We start from the raw sequence: 24,588 nt of genomic DNA, 5'->3' as shown, positions 1-24,588 counted from the left end.
AAATTATTAGCAAATGAGCATCACTTGAAATGGAGAGGTTTTGTTGATTTGTTTTGCTTCTTTCTTAAAACAGTTTGGAATCTGCATATAACACAAATAAGTCAACTGTACTTCTCAATGATTCATCAAATTAAAAAATGAAAGCATAAGAAGCCAGAAACCCAAAGTGAAAAAGATAATGTAACTTACTTAAAGTTTTTTGAGAAAGGCCTCCATTTTCGCAATTGCAGATCTTACTTTTGGACTCAAATTTACTTCCTGTTCTCTCACTGGAAAACTTGTGCTAGATCCCAGAAAACTATGAGAATCTTTCCTAGAATATTCGTTTAAGAAAGTCCTGGTACCAAAAATTTCTGATGAAGTTTGAAACCGCTCATTTTTCAGATGAAGCTTATAATTTTCATCCTCTAGTCTCTTAATAATTCTTTCAGACCTGCAAAAGGCAAACACCCAGGAATCTGTCTTTCCCTGAACTAAACCAAAGGTATTTGTGGCTTTAAAAATGGGCAAAGATTAATCTTTTATAATAAAAAGCTTTAAAAAAAGAGCTAAAAATATTTGTCATAAGACTAAATTTAAGTTCCATGAGATCATATATTGACATCCGCATTGATTAAAGAATGGCAACTATAAAATTGTAAACTTGTTCTAAATAATCACACACACACACACACACACACACACACACACACACACACACACTCCTTACTAGCAAGTTAATTCAAACTAGAGGGAAGAGAAAAGTGGCTGTCGATAATGTCTGGCTTAGTAGTTATTGCTTCTGCCTTCTGATAGGGCTTCACTTAAAAGATTCCTCGGGAAAGTATTGCTATGTCAGATGATCTCTGTTAATTTATGTGGTTATAGTAGAAACTTTTATATGCATAAGTACATTGAAACAACATATGGTATTTCTTAAGTATGAGTTTAAACCACACATAATGAGCATAGATTATTTGTATTAAGTAAAACAGTTCAGAGATTACAAATATCCAACCAAGACATTTGCAAGTATTTATATGTTCCTTTAGATATCAAGCTTTTGACTTGAGAAATACAGAGCAGCAGTTCTGATGGAGAAGATAATAAAGCTGGCAATAAAAAGAACTAAAGCTGCCTTTGGCAACTGACACATAGTATCCTTATACCAAGTTTGAGACCTGCCAATTCTGTCTTCCCCTCCCAACCTCCCTTTCACAGAGACAGGGAATTACTTTTAGTGCTTTACAAATTAAAAATTCCAGTCTTTCCCTGTATCAATTTGATGGGTAGTTTGTCCCTAGGGACTCTTCAGTGTGAAATCAAATCTCCCAGTCTAGGAAAGGCAAATGGGTCCAAAGGCAGATTGTGCCTTCAGTGGGAGTGCTAGAATAGAGGTGGTGCTAGAATCTTTTTTTTTTTTGCCAGTCCTGGGCTTGAGCTCAGGGCCTGAGCACTGTCCTTGGACTTTCTCAAGGCTAGAGCTCTACCACTTGAGCCTCAGCACCACTTCCGGATTTTTTCTATGTATGTGGTACCCAGGAATCGAACCTGGGTCTCCATGCATGCTAGGCAAGCACTTTAACCACTAGGCCAAACTCCCGGCCCCATGGTGCTAGAATCTTTGCACTGATGGTGCAATCTCCCAAAAAACATTGGTGAACTTTAAAGTTTCTGTTAAAGGAACACTGACAAGTAATAATATAAAAACAATTAACTAGAAAGATAAGTAAATACTTATTGGAAAATTAATGGGGAAAACCACTTAGATCAAGAACAATACAGAACAACAAATAAAATCCCAAAGCAAAACAAGAAGAAAGAGAAACTGTTCTGGACTATTAATTTAATAGAAAGTAAAAGTATTCATAGCGTATTTGAAAATTGTATTGTATAGGTATGGTTCGCTTCCTAGTAATCTCATGACTCTATCATATCAAAACTATGTTTCACAGTCTACTTAAAAGTTTCATTTATTTTCTATGATTCTAGACTTACTCCTGTAGTTTATTTGACAATTCAAAGATTTTAGATTGTTGTGCTTTCACTGCTGATTCCCAAAGAGAGTCTTGATAGTCTCTAGTCATGGATTGTTCCTAAAGAAAATATAAAAGATCGTTAAATCAATATTTCTTGGACAATTTTTCTATATCCCTCCATACAGATTCATATCACTGGCATAGAACATTATTAAATATTTTAAAGCTGGTGCTAGAATTTAAAGCACATATCACTTTAAGATGCATTTAATCTAAATATTAAATATTTGAATCTTTTTCTCTTGAGGATGACATTAGGTAAGTACTCTGTATCATGTACAGTAGTATTGATAAAACCTAATAAAATAGCAAGACCAATAAAAAATTTAAATTGAAAAACTGAACTTGATAAAAGTCTATGAACATCTTAAAACTTTTTAAAAATTATTTTGTCAGTTGTGGATCTTGAATTTAGTGCTGAGCTTTTACACTCAAGACTAGCACTCTACCACTTTGAACCACAGGTTCCCGCTTTTGATTTTCTGGATGTTAAGTGGAAGTGAGACTCATAGACTTTACTCTCTGGGCTGGCTTTGAACAGTAATCTTCAGATCTCAACCTTTTTCATATCTGTGATTACAGGCATAACCCACTGGCACCTGCTTTGCATGCTACCATTTGTATGAATTCTTTTTTTTCTACAAATTTGATTTTATGGCAACTAGTCTTCAAAAATGAAGTCATTTTTACAAGATAAAATAATGGCATTTGCAGGGAAGTGGATGAAACTAGAGCGAATCATATTGAGTGAGACAAGTCAAGAGCAAAGGAACAAAAGGCACATGGTATCCTTAATATGTGGCTATTAGACTCAAATAGTACAAGAGCAAGGACTCAAAAGTTGCATACCCAAAGCAGTGGACATGGTACTGGAACTATAAACACAACTACATAGACATAAAAAGTTATGACTCTATAGACATAATGTTTTACTACATAGATTAATATGTATCTATGACATGCAAACCCTCAACCTAATTTTGATTATGTTCTAAAATCTAAGTGTCAGTGATTGTATATATAGAGTCCCTTCTTGAATACTTGTTTGTTAAACACATCATTTGAAATATGATGTAAAAATCAATGTTAATAAATTCTTTAATTAAAAAAATGAAGTCATTTTTAATAAAAAAGAATATTCTCAAATATAAATGTACTTACAATGTTGGTGTAATATAGAATATATAGTATGATATAATGTTGCAATATTTAGTAGAGAAACAAATTGTGTAATATACTACTAGTAAAGTATATAAATCAAAATGTATAAGTCCAAAATACAACATCTATTAAACTGTTTTAAACATATTACAAATAAACATATTCACCTGTAAAAAGCTGGACACTTTTTCTAATTGTTCTTTTACTTCCCTTTCAGATTTTTGTTTGAGGAATATTTTATACTTTTCTAATATAGACAGTGTGCACATGTAACTCTCATTTAAACATTTTAGGTCTTCTTTCAGCTTTGTATTCTCTTGGGCCTGTGAGTTGTATTTCCTTAGCAGGGACTCTAATTGCCCTTTGAGGAATGCATTTTCATCTTCCAGCTGCTGACATTTGCCAGATTCAATCTGTAATTTTTCTGAGACAGTAGAAAGCTGCATAATACATAAGCATAGGTTAGAAAAGAAAAAAGTCCAAAAATAATTACACAAAACCAATAATAAATGTAGTCAGATAGTCCCCTGAATTAGTCAGAAAAATCAATGAATTTCAAATGACTAAAAAGTTAAAACACATTTCCCACATTGATTAGTATTATCATAACACATTTGTGCTTGGTCTTGCACTTCTCTTTCCTCTGTTTCATGTTTTTCCTTCATAAAAATGACACTAACTCCAATCTTAGAAAAGTTCAATTCTACTTAAAGATAGTGCAGTATATGCTACCTAAATTATAAACCTTTTTTTGAAACTTTAAGTGTTTTTTAATGTCAATCTAAATTTCATGCCAGAAAACAATGACTCTTGACAAGTAGCTATGAATGACATGTCCTACTATAGAAGCTTAGATGTATAATGCACCCATAGTTTTCAACAAAATTGACTGAATTCTATAACACGATTTCCTAATGCATGATTCTTGTTACAAAAACCAAAATAATTGTAAGCAAAAACAGTAAGTATATAATGGTAATATTTCAATAACACCAAGTTGTGAAGAACTTTCCTTTGCATATATTGTTTAATTGGTGAGACAATTCTCAAACTTCTCTGCATATTTGTGGGTATTCCTCTTATAATTTTACATGATGTGAATAGGAATTACCCTTAATGAATCTTCCTTAGTGAATAGGATGTGGTGAATCTGCTGTTTAATTTCAAATGTTGAATCAGAAAAAGTAAAATATAAAAACTGACTTTCATTAGGAAGTTTGCCTTTAGAATATCACCACCACACCATGAGGAAGCCCACATATTGATTCCAATAGCTGCATTCAACAGCTGCTTCATCATCCAAACATGAGCAAATAAGCCCTTTTCAGGTTCAAGTCCAATAATGAAGAGGTTAGGGAAACGGGCTGACCTCACTTTTGTTGATTAAATTCCAAAGTAAACATAGTAATGTTTACTACATCCTACATTAAGAGGTTGCCTGAAATTCTACATTAAGAGGTTGATTGTTCAAAACAACTCTAAGATTCGACCTCACTCCTGGTAGAATGGCCAGGATCAAGAAATCTAATAACAGATGCTGGAGGGAATGTGGCCAGGAGGGATCACTACTACACTGTTAGTGGGAGTGCAAACTCATTCAACCACTATGGAAAGCAGTATGGCAGTTTCTCAAAAGACTAAATATAGAACTCCCCTATGATCCAGAAATTCTACTACTTTGCATTTATCCAATCGTCCAGAAATAAGGACATACTAAATCCACTAGCACAACGATAATCATTGCAGCACTATTTACCATAGCAAACATATGGAACCAACCTAGATGCCCCTCAGTTGATGTGGTATTTATACACAATGGAATTCTATGCTGCTAAAAGAAAGAATGACATTGCCCCATTAAGAAGGAAATGGAGAGACTTAGAAAAAATCATATTAAGTGAAGTAAGCCAGACTCAAAGGAACATAGGCACAATGGTTTCCCTCATTTGTCATTATCAGTAGAAACCTTGGGCTCTCCTATCAGAGATTCACAATAGAACAAAATCTAGATACATAAGGCCATACAGTATGACGCTAAATGTAAGGACCTCCAGAATATAGAAACAAAAGCCATATAATGAGTGATTGTTGTCCTTAATGTACTATGTTATCTCTCATTTCTTTTTCTGTCCCTTGGTTATCTCATATTGTTACAGTATTTCACCTTGTTAACTGATATGTTTTTATATATGCTTAATTGATTATTTGAAATAGGATAGGGAAGGGGGAATCAAGAGGAGTGGGGGGAGAGGGGAAGGGAAATGGGGACCATGACATGAGAAAGGTATCAATATTTGTGAAGTTATGTACCTTCTGTCTATTAATTACAATAAAAATATATGAAAAAAGAGGTTGATTGTTATAGGTAAATAAATGGTACAGTAATTCACAATTAACATAAATAGAAATCTATAGTCTGTCAGATATCTTTATGCCAATAAGTAGTGTAAAAATATAGATACCTAGTACACACAGAACTATGCTAACAGTTACATTTGTAGCTTCTAAACTACAAGGGAGGGAATGTAACAAAACCCACAGCTCACAGCCAGATTTAGTCCGGTGGACTCACTTGATTTGTTTTCCCTTAATTTCAAAAATATTCTTTATGCATTTGTACAAAAGGGCTTCAATTCATGCTACCAATTGATACGTACAAAAATAACTTCATTAATGTCACTAGTTATATTTTCCTTCATCTATCACAAACATAACTATCTCTTTAATTCCTGTTTTCTTCTGAAGCTATAGAAATCTTGTTAACTAAGAGATTTTGGAGAGAATAAAATACCATCCTCCAAAGCTAAGACATTTGGCTAAGCTTGGTTAGTGATCAATCCATTGTGCATATGGAGTTGCCATAATTCCCCCCATTCGAGTGGTCCTTTGTGGAACTTCAGACCCTACTGTGATATTTTTTTTTTCTGTGATGCTGCTTGTATTGTTAGTTGTCCAATACCAGAAAACTGGGGCATTCATCCCTACATGTTGACCTTGGCATTTAGTAGAAGATTAACACTTGGAACTGGTTTGGACAATCTCCTCATATTTGAATAAATTCTTAATGTTTGGTGCTATATCTAGACTATCAAGAAAACAAAAAACACAGCTGGGAGCTGTGGCTCATGCCTGTAATCCTAGCTATTTGGGAGGTTGAGATCTAGGGATCACAGCTCAAAGTACACCCAGGAACTAAAATCTGTAGGACTCTTAACTCCAATTAAGTGGTGCTGTGGTCCAAGGGGTAGGGCAGTAGCCTTGAGCTGAAAACCTCAAGGACAGTGCCTAGGCACAGACTGACAAAAAAAAGTTAATAAATGAAAAGGAAGGAAGGAAGAAGGAAAGGAAGAAAGGAAAAAAAGACAAAGAAAGAAACAGGAAGGGCTATATCTCAACAAAATAATCCATTTACAGTTAAACCTTTACAAGAAAAAAAATGAGTGAGAATTCATCAGAAAACAACATAGACAAAGCCGCGCACAGTGGCTCACCCCTGTAATCCTAGCTACTCAATAGGCTAAGATCTGAGGAGGGCGATTCAAAGCCAGCCAGGCTTTATATATGTATATATAATTTAGGAATATATAAACCTCAAATTAAAGTTTAGACTAGTATGTAGCTATTTTATTTATTTTATTTTAAATCGTTTTGTCAGAAAGGAGTTAAGTGAAATAAAGTGCCATATTAATACAATTGTGTAACATAAACAGTAAGTCTAAAGAGTCACAAATGTTTTGTACCATTCTACCTTAGCAACCTCTTTGACATATTTCTTGTTCTGAATTTTTACAATGCGTATTTTTTTATTCAGCTTTGTAATCTCTTCTGTTTGTGCATCATATTTGCCTTGCAGAGATTTCATGAACTGTAACTGCTCTATGAGGAAATAATTTTCCTTTTCCAGCTGTTTACATTTCAAATACTGGGTCTGCAGATTTTCATCCTGCATGATGAATAAGTATAGATTGATAAGGAAGTAAATTCTGTGGCAGTAGTTTAACACAAAACCAATGGTATATATTGTCAGATTTTTAGAATGTGGTTCCTTGAATAACTCAGAAAAATAACCAGTTTCAAAGTAATGTTTATTCATTTGATGGCTGGATTAAACACCTATTTTATCCTTCAAACGTATGAGGGAATAAGCCAGCTGTCAGGTCCAAGTCATCCCAGCTAATACAAAGTGTAGAGAAACTGGCTAAGCTCATTGCTTTTTATTAAATTGCAAATTGTGAACACTTTACTAATGAAACTCTCATTGGGAGAAGTATTATTACTTGTAAACAAATACAAAGTATTGTTACATGTAAACAACACAGTAATACACAATAAATATGAAGTAACGATCAACAACCTGTTAGATATCTTTGTGCCGGGAGGCAGTATCAGATGAACTGAATATGCTCACAATTACAATCTAGCCTCTGAACTACCAGCATACTTTCAGTTACCAATTTTTTTTTTCATGGTCCTATCTTCCTTCTCTTAACTCTCCATCTAAAAGAATTAAAAGACTTTGTCACTACCTTATTCAGTGTCCTCACTCTTTTCATCTAGCTTATGATGAGTGTGAAGGAGTACTCTGGCCAGCACAGTATAGAACAATAAGTCTAAAGAGTCACATACATTTTGTGCCCTTCTACCTAAGCCACTTTTTCTCATCTCTTTTTTTTTTAATTTTACAGCACTTACTTCTTTTTCCAGCTTTATACTCTCTTCCAACTGTGAGTCACTTTTACTTTGCAGAGACTTCATGGACTGTAACTTGTCTGTGGAGAACTTATTTTCTTCTTCCATCTCTTGCTTTTTAGAAGATTGATGTTTCAATTTTTTCGAGACACTCAAAAGCTGCATGATAAATAAACATAGGTTGGTAAAGAAGAAACTCCGATGACAGCAGTTTAACACAAAACCTGTATTAAATATAGCCAGATTCTTAGAATGTGTTTCCTTGAATAACTTAGAAAATAAACCAGTTTCAAACCACTAGAAGGATTAAAACACCGTTGTCTTCACTGATCATTTTATCATAAAGCATTTGTGCTTGGGCTTGCATTCTTGTTTCATATGTTCCACATTTTCCTTCATAAAAAGCCTCTGATTCCAAGCTTAGAAGAAGCCAATTCTGCCATAAGACCCTTCAGTAAAGGTCCTTTTCTAATCTTCAAGTGTTTATTTATGTTTACCTGAAGATCATGCCAGAAAATATTGCATTCCAATAAGGAGATATAGCATGGCTCAGTACAAATGTTCAGTGATTTAATCCACATATTTTTGAACAAAATTCAATAACAAAATTCAATAGATTCAATAACACGATTTTCTGTTCATCTGATTCTTTTCAGAAAAATAGGGGGCATTCTAAGCAAAACAGGAAAAAATTGACACATTTCTTCTTAAGTCTGGCCTCAGAATTTATACCTGAAACTCAGTGTTGCTGATCTTTCACGTATACCTTGTCTTTCTACCCTGAAAAAGAGAACTATTCTTTATCCTAGTGATAATAGTGGTCTTACAGTCCATTTGCCTGGCAACATTAACAGGCCTTTGTCTATTTTTCTCTGAAATTTTTACTTAATTTATAGGTTGAATTTAAATTTAAGAGACAGTTATTTTGTATTAATGCTGACACCTAACATGTGGGTTCTCATATAGAGAGGCTGAACAATGGCAAACAGAGGGTCTCTGCAATAAGTTTGCTTGGGTCTATCCAACTTGGTACAATCACAATCAAGATGATAGCTGGTGAAAAGACAGAGAGACTAAGGTACTAAATCTGCAATCAAATTTTTCCTGGTGATTTTAGGACTTCGTGTCTTTAATTTTAAAAATCTTTATTTATGTAGAAGAGTTTCAACTCAAACTATAAATTTATGGGTACAATGACTTTTAATCAATGTCACCCCTTCCATCCTCCTCCCCCATGTATCCCATCCCCTTCTCAATGAACACCTACTTTCTTTTGCAGCTGTAGGGCTCTTGGTGTTTAAACGACTTTGGAGGGAAGGACACAGTCTAAAAAAGCCATAACACTTCAACAAACTTACTCTACCCATTTGGATAGATTCTTTGTGGAACTTCAGAACCTAACTTGGAGTGAGTGTGTGTGTGTGTGTGTGTGTGTGTGTGTGTGTGTGTGTGTGTGTGTGTGTGTTGGTCCTGGGGTTTGAACATTGGGCCTAGGTGTTGTCCATGAGCTCTTCAGATCAAGGCTAGAGCTCTACCACTTGAGCCACAACACCACTTCTAGTTTTCTGGTAGTTATTTTGAGATAAGAGTCTTACTGACTTTTGTGCTAGGCCGGCTAGATCTCAGCCTCCTGAATAGCTAGGATTACCTATGTGAGCCATTGACAACCTGGTGAATAGTCTACTGTTATATTAATTTTCTATGTTATTGTTTCTGTTGTTCAGTATCCCAAATCAGGAAAACTAGGATATTCATCCACACTTGTTGCCTTTGGTCTTTGGTATCAGTTTCACATTTGTTGGAATTGGTTTGGACAATTCTCTTATGCTTAATTGGGTTCTTAATGTTTAGTTCCCCCCAAAAAACCCTCTGGGACACAGTTTGCCAAACTGATCCACTTAAAGTTAATGGCTTATAAGAAAATAGAAATTTTTCATAGATCAAAATAGCTATGCTACCAAAGGTGATCTTCAAATTTCATGTGATCCCCATCCAAATCCCATTGGTTCTCTTCACTGAAATAGAGAAAACAAAACTCATACGGAACAACAAAAGGCCTCAAACAGCTGAAGCAGTTCTGAGAGTGGGGGTGGAGAACACAATAATGTTTGTTACCACCAGACCTCAAGCTCTACTAAAAATAATTTGTACTGTTACAAAAATAGGCCCAAATATCAATGTAACAGACTAGAAGATCCAGAAATATAGCTATATACTTATTTTTTAAAAAAAGAAAATAGAGATTTCTTCACAACACAACTTGCCCTATGTATAATATATGCAATGAGGAAATATAAATTGTAGTAAAACTTTAAATTATATCACATTTTTTTTCTTTTTTTCATATATTTTTATTGTAATTAATAGAAGGGTTACATGACATTTGCCAGATAGATGGTGCATTAATTCCCATACATTGATACCCTTTCACATGTCTTGGTCCCCCATTTCCCTCCCCCCCTCATCTTGTTTTCCCCCGTTCTCTATCCAATTTCAAATAACCAAATACAAATATATCCGATATATCAGGTAACAAAGTGAGATAGTGTAACAATATGAGATAACCAAGGGACAACAAAAGAGATGAAAGATAACATAGTACCTTAAGAACAACAATCATTCATTATATGGCTTATGTTTACATCATATTTTAAATAACAAGTTTAACAAACAAGTGTTCAAGGAGGGAAACTCTAATTACAATCACTGGGACTTAGTATTTAGAACTTAATCAAAATTAGGCTAAGGGTTTGTATGTCATAGAAACATATTAATTTATGAAATAAAACATTATGTCTCGGTTTTTATGTCTATATAGTTATGTTTATATTTCCATTACTATATCCATAGCTTTGGGTATGCAGTTATTGAGTCCTCGCTCTTGTACTCTTTGGATTTAATAGCCACATATTATATCACATTTTATATGTTAAATTATTCTATAAAAAGTAGCAAAGTGGGGTAAAGTTCCATATTTATGTAGTTTCATAACATAAAATGTTCTACTAAATAGCCACAAATGTAACTACTAGTACAAAGTGAGTTAAAGGCTCTGATGAGCTACATCTCAATACAGATAGCTTCAGCATCTGGCAAGACCTTAGTAATCATAATAATGCAATGAATGGCAGGAACAACACTTAATCTTAACAACGCTTGGAAGAAGCAGTTTTTCTAATGATGTTTATGTCTATATTAAATTTCTAGAGAATAAAAATGTTCCTTTGAAAAGAGGAATGAAAACTCTTCTTGCCTTGGACAAAATAAGACAGTAAATTATGAAAGGCAACATGAGGCCATGAAAGTTTTACAGGGAAGCAGAAGACTGAGAAAGTATTCAACTCGAAACTGGGGTTATTTCACAAGAAAAAATGTAGAAGAAAAACGGATAGAATATTGCAAAGGTTCATTGAGTCCCATGCTAATGACTACTTCCTCAAAAATAAGTGCCGCAATTCCATAGATGTTTTCCGTTTTCTCTACGAAAGGGCAGTGTTTCTAGAAATTTGGCATAACATTAGGTGTGCCAGTAATGAATAACTTCCCTCTTCCTTCTTCATGTGGGGAGGAATTGAGCCTGGGGGGGGCTTCCTAGTGATGGAACATCTTGCTCTTATACCTAGACTTGTTACTACTGAAAATAAGAAAATAACTATCAAGTGGTGACAAGAATTATAAATGGGATGAAGATAAAAATCATTGTGGGCAGAAGATCACATGTTCTTCCTTGGAACATAATCTATTATATTGCATCCATTAATACAGAACATGTAATGTTGATATAATAAATTCATTGAGATACAGTGACTCTATGTGACTTTCAACAGAAAAGAGCAAGAAAGGAAGAGACAGAGAGAAAAGCATTCTGTAGCAGACTTCTTGCCCTCAGTACCTAACACACATGTTGTGAGGAAATTTAGGCACAAAGGAAGCCTAAGTATTCCCTTGAGAGTTTTCAAGATACTTAGACATCTTAACATCCAAACAGGGGACAGTAGCACTCAAGCATAGATATGGGAGAGAAAAATCTTCAATTGACTTCAGCCAAGCAGTTTTCAAGCAATCCCAAGAAGGAATGGCACTATTAAAAACTTTCATTAATAACCCACAAATTTATGAAGAAAAGCAAGTTCCTTGAGAAAGTATACTTTGGGTAAGGTTTAGGAAAGTTATAAACAGAGAAGAAGATTGAACAGAGAAGAAGATTGAATATTCCCAGTTTATTCAGTTGTATTTAATAAGGACAATTATTTAATATATTTTATTGTAATTAATAGAAGGGTTACATGATATTTGCCGGATAGATGGTGCATTAATTCCCATACATTGATACCCTTTCACATGTCTTGGTCCCCATTTCCCTCCCCCCCACCCCTACCCCTCACCTTGTTTTCCCCCCTTCCCTATCCAATTTCAAATAACCAAATACAAATATACCCGATATATCAGGTAACAAAGTGAGATACTGTAACAATATGAGATAACCAAGGGACAGCAAAAGAGATGAGAGATAACATAGTACATTAAGGACAATAATCATTCATTATATGGCTTATGTTTCTATATCCTAGAGATCCTTTCATTTAGCGTCCTACTATATGGCCTTTTGTATCAAGGTTTTGCTCTATTGCAAATCCCTGCTAGGAGAGCCCAAGGTTTCTACTGATTATGACAAATGAGGGAAACCATTGAGCCTAAGTTCCTTTGAGTCTGGCTTATTTCACTTAATATAATCTTTTCTAAGTCTTTCCATTTCATAACAAATGGGGCAATGTCATCCTTTCTGACAGCAGCATAGAATTCCATTTGTACAAATACCACATCTTGTTGATCCACTCATCAACTGAGGGACATCTAGGTTGGTTCCATATCTTTGCTATGGTGAATAGTGCTGCAATGAACATTATTGTGCTGGTGGATTTAGTATGTCTTTGTTTCTGGATGATTGGGTAAATGCCAAGTAGTGGAATTGCTGGGTCATAGGGGAGCTCTGTTTAGTCTTTTGAGGAACTGCCATACTGCTTTCCATAGTGGTTGAATGAGTCTGCACTCCCACCAACAGTGTAGTAGTGATCCCTCCTGGCCACATCCCCTCCAGCATCTGTTGTTATTAGATTTCTTGATCCTGGCCATTCTAACTGGAGTGAGGTGGAATCTTAGAGTTGTTTTGATTTGCATTTAATAAGGACAAATTTTAAAACCACTTTTCCTATTACGTTTTTAACCTATACCTGATTTGAAAATGAGAAAATCATTATTGTTCTTTGGAGTTACCCTGCGCTGAGTGCAATTCTAACTTTCCTAGTAACTATTTCACTTCAATGCTGTATAGAAATACATTATCCACATGCTTTACCTTTCCCTATATTTTGTGGCTTTTCTGTCATCCTTTTCCCATTTCTTTAGATTCTAACACATTGCATTCTCATCGACAATTCTGGTTTCCACTTCTTGGTGTCATCTTAAATAATAAAATCTTAAACAACATTCCTTGGTAGCCATGATAAAACAATGACAAAAAAGGCATGAATGATTGCATGGCCAGGGATGTGGGAGCGATTCCATTTGAAGTGAGAGGATAGAGAGTCCAAACTGGTTCTGAATTTTAAAATTATTGACATTTTCTCTGCCCTCCCCAATCACTCCAGAATGTGGGGAAAGGAATTCCTCTCATGAAAGAGTCAGAAGAGAATCACTCTTTTCTGTGGTCCTTGGAGCCCAGGACAAGGGGAAGTTTCAAAGTGGTCTCCATCAGGGAGTTTTGTCATTAGCAATTTGGTTTAAGGAGTTAGAAGAGGTGAGGAAAAAAGAGAAATTTCTTGCAGCTACAAACATTCTATTTATCTTTATAATTTTTATGGGAGTCACTTCAGTGTGAAGACTTCAACTAAGGTGACTAGCTCAACTAGGGATAACTTAAGTGCATAGCTAATAGTCTCATGCAGGTTATGTTGATCCCTATGAATCTGACATTACATTGGGTGTATGGAATTTTCTAGTTTCAGGAGTGATGAACCACTGGGAGGTTCACCACCAAACTTAGTTCTTCCTATCATTTAATAAAGTTAGAAATGTGGCAGCATTAAAGAAGATTAATTTACCTCACTCAAGTTTTCTCCCAGAATGCTCAATTCTGTATTTGCTGTCTTGACATCAACTTCAAGTTGTCTTTTTAATTTGAGTTTGTTGTTACTTTGTTCTTTTTCTGAAATGAACTCTTCCTTAATATTTGCATGAGATGGACCAGCTTCTTTTTTCTTGCTTTCCTGTTGTTCTGGGCATTTTTTGTGGATAAGTGGGATCATCTTAATATTTCTATCAATACAGGGAAAGGTCAACTTAGTGAGCTCACTTTTCAGATTTTTCTTATAAAGTCTGGATATTCTGAAGTGTTTCCCCTTTCTAATATTTCTGATTTGAACTGGTTATATTTTTCAAGTTGCAACAAAAGCATAAAATTTATGTATATGTATAAATATAACTCAAATCCATTCTATTACTTGACAACCTTTGACTACAAGTAAATATTTAGATATTTCTTCTCTACAGAGAAGAAATTTTGGCGTTATCCAGTAATTGATATATTACAAACTGAATTTTTGAATTGGCCTTACTTACCCTATTTTTTTCAATTTTCAATGTTTTTTAAATTTTATTGTCAGAGTTATGTCTAGAGGGGTTACAACTACATTCATCAGATAGTGGGTACATTACTTCTTGACCATTGTTACCCCTTCCCATGTTTTTCTCCCTCTTCCCCTCCCCTCACCCCATCCTATTCATTTACCCTAATTTCATACAAGTAAATCTAAATTGAAGTGAAATAATTTTCAAAAGTATTTGTTACAAATAAGTTTATGATTTGACCAGAAACACACTTTTTACCACCATGTGCTATGTGACATTACTATAATTCAAGACTAGTCAAAAGGTGCTATGTTGTTATACAATTTAGAACAATTTTAAATCCCTTTAGTAACATGATACATTTCACTAAGTACCATTCATATTTGAATTGTTATTTACATATAAGAGAAAAATGTTGAAATCTCTTCGATAATCCATTTTTTTGTGGGTTGTGGGGCTTGAACTCCCCTAGGCGCTGTCCCTGAGCTCTTCAGCTCCAGGGACACTACCCTTGGGCCAAGCCCCACTTCCCATTTTCTAGAGGTTAATTGGAAATAAGAGTCTTAGGTCTGTTTGTGCCCTGGCTGTCTTTTGAACCTTGATCCTCAGCTCTCAACCTCCTGAGTAGCTACGATTACAGGCATGAGCCACCAACCCCCCCCCCCTTTGGGAATCCATTTTCATTTCACATTTTCTATTTTTAGGTCAATAATATTAAATATATAGACTTAACTGGTGGTTTTGTTCAATGGTAGTCTGCTGGCTTCCCAATATAATATACAATAATGCACATTCAACACTAGCACTGAAGAAGTTCTACCAAAATAAAATTTGGGCTTTAGAAAAGTTACCATATAATCATACACTTTGGTAAAATTGTAAATTTATATTATCTTTCTGAGAACAGTTAAAAATATATACATGAACTACTTTGTTAAATGGTAGAAAAATTCAGTACACATCCAAAAAGATTAAGAAAAGTAAGAGAAAGGGTAGGTTGGGAGCGATGGGTGAGAATGTTGATCAAGACCTATTGTATTTATAAACTTCTCTGGTGAATGGCACTCCTTTGTACAACTAAAACTACTTAAAGAATATCAAAATATTACTGATGAGTTTGTCTCTCTGGATTCTGAGTGTTCTTTAAATTCTGGAAGTTCTGTTTAGGGGCTACACTTAAAGCTCAATTTGAAAACAGAAAATTCACAGCGAGGTGGATGTAGCTTGGTAATTTTTACTACTATGGAAGAAAAATGGCTTGATGGGCCACACAAAATTAGGAAAGGACTTTTGATGATCTACTTTTGGTGAACAACACAGGACCAAAAAGGAATAAAAGACTTCTGATCCTGATCTGGCAGTTTTAAAAAAGGAAACTTTTATCTCTTTTTATAACAGTATTTTCGCTTCCTTGTTCATTTAGGAATAGACTTATATTTACTGGCAGAAAAGTTAAGCAAATCTGTAAAAGGATAACATGTCTTGGCGGTCCAGGCAAACACAAAAAGTGCTGTGCAAGCAAGATGGGTTCATTTTTGTACTATAGAGAAAAAGCCAGACAGTATAGAAGTATAGAGAAATCTGGAAGTACCAGAGAACAAAGCAGAGTGTTGTTGCTGTGGTGCAGTGACCTTGCATAAGATCTGGGTGGTCTGGAAAAAGACCACTTTGTATATTTCAGGGAAAATCACAGATCTGAGTCAGGAAGGACAGTGAGATACCATAAGATATTCATTATTAAACTGCAAGATCATTTTGAAAATCAACCCTGCAGTAACAGAACAAAGAATTCCACTTCTCTTCTCATACCTCATCTGACTTGATCATCTTCCTTGGATTTAAAGAACTCTCAAAATTCTTGGGAAATTCAAGAAGATTGTTATCTAAAACTCTAAGAGACTGAAGTATGATGTTAGGCTAACTTGGCTATGTTCAGACAGAAAAAAGCTGTGCCATTGTTTGCAACTCATGCATTGGAAGTGCTTATAATTTGATTTAAGACTGTAAAGATCTCTTGGAATAAAAGATCCTAAACTAGGAGCAGAAACTATACATCAGTACATGTTCATAATATATGTAGGACTATTAGTTCAATACCACTGAAAAGCAATTACTGAAATGTAGAATCTCATACCCATTGCTATGTCCCACTATGCTAGCCTTTTGCCAGCTGAATTCACTAACTCTTCCATTCTAAAACTAACTGAGGTAAAGAATGAAATACAACCCAATGTAAATCTCATCTAAAATTATGTGTTTTAACCTTCAAGGAAATAAAAAGTAGCATTATCATAGGACCTTAGTTAGTGCAACCACAGCAATAATCAATTCTGATGGTGCTGTCCATCCAATGGCATCTCTAGCAGAGATGTCAATACCTTGCCCAGGAAAAATCCTGATTACATTCTGAGATGCACAGTTTATGGTAAAATTGAGGGCTATTCTAAAATAGTAATTTATCTTCATACTTTATACTTAATATACTTACTAATGCAACAGATGATGTTCCTATTTGTGAACATTAGAAGATTTCCACATATTAACCAACATTAATTATTCAGAAGTTCAACTATTCATGTTTGTGTATTCTCATCAATGGCAAAACAGAAAACCAATCCAGAAACATCTCCCACAACAACATTTTGTGGTAGTAATTAATTCTATTTAAAACATTTTGAAGGTATTAACAATATTGAGATCATTACCTAAGAGAGATAAATATTTAAATGGAAATGTTCTTCATTTCTTCTCACTCTGATAACATATAATACATAGTAATCTAAGAGTAAAATGTGTACAATCTCTTTGCTGCCCAAATCACTATTATCAGTTTGGAAAGTAATGTAAGGAGAATTAGGTCATAGTAATTTCTGTAAGAAGGTAATTAAGTGAGCGGCTTCTAAGAAGTAAAATTTATTCTATGTGTTCAATTTTCCAGCAGCTGACAAAACACATTAACCCCTTTTGAAAATTAGGAAACATAGATAGTAGCTCCAATGTCCATGATCAAGCAAGTGTGAAATCTATGAACTAAAATCTCTTATTTGTATGAGTTTATAAACCCTGTCTTTCCTCTCTTTATCACTCAACAATAAACTATATTCACTGAAGGAAAAGTTTCACTTCTTTCTTGCTCTCATGCAAATTAAAATAAAAATACATTATATCACACTAGAAATCAAATATTTTAAGGCATGTTAGAAATGAAAGAGAGAAACAATTGAATGGTGTGTGTAAAAATAGTTTCTAATCTGCTTGTGAAAATATATTATCAATAATCTAGACAGATGTGTCCTCTAAAACACAAAATGCTTTTGGAGTTTCAGTTTATTCTTCATTTGGCATTTGTAAAAAAACACTCGACATTAACAATGATGAAAATTCCATGCAATTGTTAAGAATTTCATTGTGAACCCAAGAAGTAAACTACAAATATGAAATATTAAACTATTTGAACTTCTTTTAAGAATACAAAGCATCAATGTATACTTTGGGTATTATAAATCCTCCCATGCAGTATAAATTCTATGATAATCTAAAATTTGAAGTATTAAAACTTGATTTGAGCATACAGTGATTCACATCTCTAATCCTAGCCCCTCAGGAGACTGAGATCTGAGGATCGTGATTTGTAGCCAGCTTGGCAGAAAAATCTGTGAGACTCCCCAGTTAAGCACCAAAAAAATCCAGAGATGGAGTTGTGGCTCAAATGTAAGAATGCTAGCCTTGAACAAAAACAAAAACAAAAAACAGGTCCTGGGTTCAAGCACAAGGAACAGGATACCACACATAAAATCCTTGAACCCAAGATCTGCTATGCAAGCAACCTACATGAGTCTTGATCTCAGGCCCTTTTGCTTTCTTTCCGTTTTGAATAGTGTTTCACTGTTGCTTCCTACAGAGCTGGAATGGCAGGTTCATACCACCAGGTTATCTTGTTTCAGATTGTGGATTCACTTACATTTTGCCAAGGCTGAAACTGCAATATTCCTAATCTCTACCTCTCCATTAGCTAGCAGAGTTAAAAACATTTAATCCTGCAGTTCCCTTGGTAGGTTTTATTCTGAATTGAGTGATTGCTTCCAATCTAGAAAACAAGCAAAGTCATGAAAAACTGATCAAATAGTTTTACCTTTCCATCTTATTCACTTCGTGTTCATTTACTTCGTCCTTTGATGATATTTCTGTCACCTGGTGTCTACATTCCTTTTCAGCAGTGATAATTGCTGAAAGGTCATCCTATAAAACAGTAAAAAAAAAAAAAGATACTTACTGTAGATTCTATTTCCCAAGAGAACTGGAAAATTCAACGATAGACCCTGTGTGGGTAAACACACACTATAGAGAGTAAAACCCAGTAACATCATCTTTGTTACTCTCTGGCCTCCTGCCTCTAGCAAAGCCTCCTCACCTCCCACAGATAATGGCCTCATAAATCCTAGTACACTCTAAAAATCACTTAGAAAAGTACTGCTTCCTTAAACTTCAGTTGCTTCGCAGCATTTGTCATTCAGTTCATGTCATGCTTCAGGGCTTAGGAATGTCCTGATTGCCATTATAAAAGAATTCTGTAATTCTGGCCAAGAAACGAAATTTAAAATGCTGTATGATAACTACGTTTTATTGAACTTTCCTATGCTAACTATTATATAATCTATCTGTATTTAATTACTCCAGGTAAATGCAGGAATATTTTCCTAGGTCTTCTAAGTACAAACTATTAAAAGGATTTCCTCTTTAAGTGTTGGTTGCTCATGTCTGTAATCTATCTACTTATAGCTGTAAACTGTTGGGCAGATATCAAAACATCCCTGGGAAATAGTCTGTAAGAGATGCCAAAATGATCAGAAAAAAGTAGGCTAGAAGCATTTCTCAAGTGGTGAAAATGTTAAATAATCAAACTGGCCAAACAAGCTAGAGGCATTTACCTCATATGCCCCGTTGCAGAAAAGTAAAAAAATTAATTCACTCATACTGGATTCTCCTACTTTCACTATCTGGTTTTCAGTGTTTAGCACTGCCAGGCTGATGATATCTGAGCTGTGTAAATATAACAGACAAAATGGGATGGGCTCTCATGGTTGAAATAATTTTAAAATGAAATTGGTTAATGTACAGATTCAGAAAACTCTGTTGATAACTGACACCTGATGAATGACCTGAGTATTTACAAGAAAGCTTGAAAGAAGACACCAATATATTTCTCACGATTATTTAAATGAAGTAAAGGAGTGTCTTTCTGGAATCCCAAAGACAAGACCACTAATATGCATTTCACATTCCAACAGATGAAACAAAACAAAGGAAAATTGTGCCAATATTGATGGGAAAAAAAGAGATTGCAAGAAAGTAACATATGCTCTGAAAAATTCTAAAGTTTTGAGTTCTGGAGTGTCATGTATTGATATGTACCAATCCAATGTCCTTTATATCTAGAAGTAGTATCTGAATCTTGAGGAAAACTTCACATATCCTGCCTAATAATTCTAAAGAATTTTCTGAATCAGGACACTAGAGGAGATATGGATATAAAATATTGATATCTTTCCATTGGTCAGTGTGTAGAATAATTCAGCTTGAGAACTACAGGAGCAAACTAGAGAGCATTCTCATTTCTCATCTTCTGGGTCAATGCCCTTAATCCCTTGGTGATTCAACCTAAAATAGCATAGGGTCAGGGACAATAGCTCACTGAAAACTCAATTTACTTTTTCTGGGTAGAGCTAGAGTAGGGACTACTCAATTCAATATGAATTCTATTCAAAATTGTAGACTATCTGCCACCTCTCAGAAAATATATTTTAATAATGAGAGCTCAATTTAGTTTAAGTTCTTTTTCTTTAGACAAGGGGTCTATGCCAAGGAACTAGTTTGCCTTTCCTCTGCATTTGCACAAAATATCAATTAAGTCACATAGTCTGGTAAAATGAAAATACTTCTAAAATAAACTTCTCAGCATATTTATATGGCAGTCTTTCACAAGCTGAGAATTTTACAAATCAAATGAAAAACTACTATATTTATACAAGACCAATATATATATATAAGCAATTAGTAAATTTTGTCCCAAAGTTGTAACATGACTACTTTTTTTGCCAGTCCTGGGGCTTGAACTCAGGGCCTGAACACTATCTGTGGGCTTTCCTCAAGGCTAGCACTCTACCACTTGAGACACAGCACCACTTCCAGCTTTTTCTGTGTATGTGGTACACTGAGGAATCAAACCTGGGTCTTTGCGCATGCTAGGCAAGCACTCTACCACTAGGCCAAACTCTCAGACCAACATGACTAGTTTTTAATGTTTTCTTTCAATGACAACATTTTCATTTCCTCTGACAATTTCTGATCCATTGCTACTTTGGTAGCAAAACAGTGATAGAACTTAGTGATAGTACTTATTCTCATCAATATATCCAAGATAATATTTCCTTTCTCAAATTATTTTATACTTTGGAGCAAAACAAAAGATTTTGGCATAAAAGAATCTGAATAACAGGAATATTTTCTTAATCTAATTTAGGTTTCACAAATATTTGCCATCAATACACAGAGAAGAGATATATCATCTCCTGATTCCTTCAAAGTATCATTTTGTCTAAGGAAAAATCTTTCACAACTAAGGTCTTTCTAATTATTTTGTTTGGAGATTGCTTCAGCACAAAAGATGAAAAATTAAGTATTTCTATATGTGCATGGAATATATATGCATATACAAAGTAACATATATCCATACCTATTGGGTTATATAATGTCCAGTATGTTTATGTCTTGTGGAGATATGTGTATTTCTATCATAATTGAAACATATATGTAGATAAATAGATAAATGGATAGATGTATATATAATAAAACTTGTATTTCAAACACTTAAATTGGGGTGATGTATACCTTTTTAATGTTGTCCATATTAGCCCCATATGAAATCAATTTAGCAGCTATCTTCATGTTCCCCACAGAAATAGCATGGTTGAGAGCAGTGTTGCCATTGGCATCTTTCCTATTTGGATCAGCACCATATTTCAGTAGAATATGCATACATTTCTCTTGCTGACATTGGGAAGCCTGTTAGGATGGTATCAGGGAATGGGTGGTCAGTTTACAATATGTTTTGCCAGTTCTTTCTCATTAAACATGGAAGTAAATTTATTGACATTTTAGTAGTGCAAATCAAATCCATCTCAGGTGAAAATTATTTGCTACTAGTTACCTTCATCAGAGCTGTGTTGCTGTCACTATCGTAAGCATCAATGTCACAATTTCTTCTCAGTAGGAGCCCCACCACTTCCGGATGCCCATAGGCACAGGCAAAATGAAGAGCAGTCCTGTGAGGATGAGAGGGCTTGTTAGGACATTATAGAAACTGATCTGAAGTCACACCCTTATTCACATCAGTGTAGACATTAATCACCATGTAATTTGCCTGTCTTCAAAGCAGATATTCTTTCTTTTCTTTTTTTTTTCAGTCTGGGGCTTGAACTCAGGGCCTGGGCACTATTCCTGAGCCTCTTGGGGCTCTAGGCTAACGTTCTACCACTTAGGCCACAGTGCCACTTCTGGTTTTCTGGTGGTTAATTGGAGATAAGAATCTCACAACTTCAGTGCCCAGGCTGGCTTTGAACTGCGATCCTCAGATAGCCACCTCAGTACCTAGGATTACAGGCACGAGCCGAGCCTCTAGCACCCAGGTTACAGGTATTCTTTTCTGAAGAAGTCTAATGCATATTAGTTTTTATGTCATATGACTAAAGTAAGAAAATCCTAATTGTTTGTATGAACATGAGTGTCTGTGAGTGTGTGTATGTGTTCTTGAGGATTTCCCTGGATCCACTACATACAAGGAAACCATGAACTCCATCACTGACCTGTATCTCTTGCCCAAAGTTACAACTTTATACATTTTATACATGAAAAATCAGTACAACATAGTTAGATCTTTTTTGAGATCCTAACACAAAAACAGTTGTAAGATTTTATCATTATTATTATTATTATTATTATTATTATTACTACCTACAGGCCTATGTATCCTCTCAGTCAAATAATACAGATAAACTTGTTGGAAGGTATGTTTTCAATAGAGTTGGCAACATTTTAAAGAGATTCCTAGTACACAGACTAAAAGGTAAGAATGTCCGTTAAAATGAAGATATACCAGGCAACAAATATATAAGTAAATATTGGAAATATTTGGCGAGTAAGCTGTTCTTTTATTTTGACATTGTATAACTAATGATTTTAATTTTATCTTCCTTTTTACCTTCAGCTTAGAGACTATCACACTTCGTAGCCTGTGTTGCCTTAACCTTTCTATCTTCTTATGTCAATGTCTTAGTTACTGGTTCCAGGATACATTGCAGAAAAAGCTCTGTTCAGGTAAACTAGTGGCAAACCTTCTGTCTAGCCTGCACCAGGCTCTAGAACTGCCAGAAGGAAACAAACAAAAAAGCCAGGTGCTTGTTTCCTAAACATTGACAGTCTTTTCCACTAATGATTAAATCATGTTTTCCTATTAATATAGTCTAACTAATGGCAAGTTCTAAATCCTCATGTCTATAAAGCATTTCTAGCTTTACTTTTTCACTCCACTCATTCAACTGTTTCAATAATAGACCATTATTTTGGGAAAACAATGGCATATTTGAGACAGATAAGAGAAAATTTGTATTCCAGATATTTTATTACCATCATTCTCAAAGATACAAACCAGGGAAACTTAAGAAGTCAGTACCAGTCAACCTCTCAAATCTTGGGCAATGTGTAATATTGTTAGTTCACTGGTGGATAACTGACCAGGACACAAAAAGTTCCTACTAGGACAAAAATGGGTCATCTAGTGGGTGCCCTGTGAATGTGGCAGTAGGTGGATCTGGAAATCATTTGTGACTGCCTAAGCAGGGCCTTGTCTTGGCTGATTGGCTGACTAAGCTGAGCCTGGTAGCACCACCTAATCAGAAAGCCTAGACAGAATACCAAAACACTACTGAATGGTTGAAAATTAGGGAAGGAAAGGGCAACAACAAAATGGAGAGACCAAAGGCAAAGGATGAGCTAGTGTAACAGTGATAATCACAAGACAGTATGTTGGAAATTAACTTCACAACGTGGGGGCGGGGGAAATAGAAGGAAAATGTGGGAGGGATAACAGTGTTCAACAAGAAATATACTCACTACCTTACTATGTAACTATTACTCCTCTGTACATCACCCTGAAAATACAAATGAATTAAAACAGAAATAATGGATATGACTTCCCATTTCAAACTTTCTCTGCATACCCCCTGTACAAACAACACATACATTAGTGTGCGCTGGTGTAAGAGAGTACTGGGTTGATTCCAAGAACTCTGAGCTCAGTGGAAGATACGCTATGGGAAACAAGTTCCTCTTTATGGACCTCTCTTCAGTGTCTAACATTAGGCTATTTAAACTGTGCATGTTAATCCAATGCTGAGTCCACTTTGTATCCTCCCTTTTAAGTAGTTCGTAAAGTATGTATAAGAGGAATTATAAAGGGAACCACATGCTCCTTAATTTTGATCTTGAGTTGCATCTCATTAAGGAGACAGCGTGGGACCTCTCTGCTTCCCAGGTACCCGGGTGCTACCTGGGTACTGAGGAGCCCAAAGTCGAAGACAGCCTAGCTTCCCTGGAGAAGCAGAGCCCTGATCTCCCTTTCCTTCCTCTTAGCACGCCCCTGGAGGGGCAGCTTCATCCACCCTGCCAGGTTTTCCGGAGGCCCCCAGCCCCTCATCCCAAGCTTCTAACCTGTTGTTCTTGTCTCTATCGTTCACGTTGGCTTTCCCACAAGAGAGCATTCTGCGCACTTTGGCCACATCACCTGCACTTGCTGCCTTGTGAACCTTTTTGATAGCTTTGTACTCAGTGAAGCTTCTTGGAGAGTCAAAGCCTTCAATATCTTCAGTCTCACCCCCACAGCACAAGAACTTCCTGCGGCAGTGGGTAGTGGAGAAAGAGGGCTCCGGGTCCCAGGACCCCAAACCAGAGTTCTTCATGGCTGAGGCTTCTGGCCTTACAAACTTCTTCCCTTCCCTTTTTCTTTTAGAAGACTCTAGAAACCAAATACTACCAGTTT

General features: G+C 35.3%; 2 protein-coding genes across 3 annotated transcripts; both read right to left on the bottom strand.

The window, feature by feature from the left end:
• Positions 1-45: 45 nt before the first annotated feature.
• LOC150039882 (uncharacterized) lies at positions 46-18,656 on the bottom strand. Of its 2 annotated transcripts, none has more exons than XM_090327540.1 (8): positions 18,628-18,656; positions 13,970-14,183; positions 7,872-8,027; positions 6,928-7,122; positions 3,347-3,619; positions 1,978-2,075; positions 190-433; positions 46-81 (listed from the first exon to the last, which is right to left on the bottom strand). In XM_090327540.1, the coding sequence occupies exons 1-7, from the start codon at positions 18,633-18,635 to the stop codon at positions 190-192; spliced, it is 1,188 nt and encodes a 395-aa protein (XP_090183666.1). In that variant the 5' UTR covers positions 18,636-18,656; the 3' UTR covers positions 46-81. The 2 variants fall into 2 exon arrangements, with proteins under 2 accessions (XP_090183666.1, XP_090183667.1); XM_090327541.1 differs by lacking the exon at positions 18,628-18,656 and adding an exon at positions 16,984-17,110.
• LOC150039881 (uncharacterized) lies at positions 18,636-24,508 on the bottom strand (the record flags this gene model as incomplete). The annotated part of the gene is made up of 4 exons (XM_090327545.1): positions 24,261-24,508; positions 21,703-21,817; positions 21,384-21,557; positions 18,636-18,734 (listed from the first exon to the last, which is right to left on the bottom strand). Coding segments are annotated over exons 1-4 (636 nt in total), but the record flags the coding sequence as incomplete, so codon positions are not given.
• Positions 24,509-24,588: the final 80 nt, after the last annotated feature.

This window comes from Megascapheus bottae, unplaced genomic scaffold (genome assembly GCF_031878675.1).
Source record: "Megascapheus bottae isolate mThoBot1 unplaced genomic scaffold, mThoBot2.hap1 HAP1_SCAFFOLD_94, whole genome shotgun sequence".
Taxonomy (NCBI): Eukaryota; Metazoa; Chordata; class Mammalia; order Rodentia; family Geomyidae; genus Megascapheus; species Megascapheus bottae.
The sequence above is the reverse complement of the archived record's forward strand: the minus strand, read 5'-3'. Positions and strand labels throughout refer to the sequence as shown.

Bases quoted from the DNA above. Each gene is read 5' to 3' on its own strand.
- LOC150039882 (XM_090327540.1), bottom strand. The intron at 7,123-7,871 runs GTAAGTGCTGTA...TTCATCATGCAG, and splicing joins GTATAAAGCTGGAAAAAGAA to GATGAAAATCTGCAGACCCA. The intron at 2,076-3,346 runs GTGAATATGTTT...TATTTTCTTTAG, and splicing joins AAGTGTCCAGCTTTTTACAG to GAACAATCCATGACTAGAGA.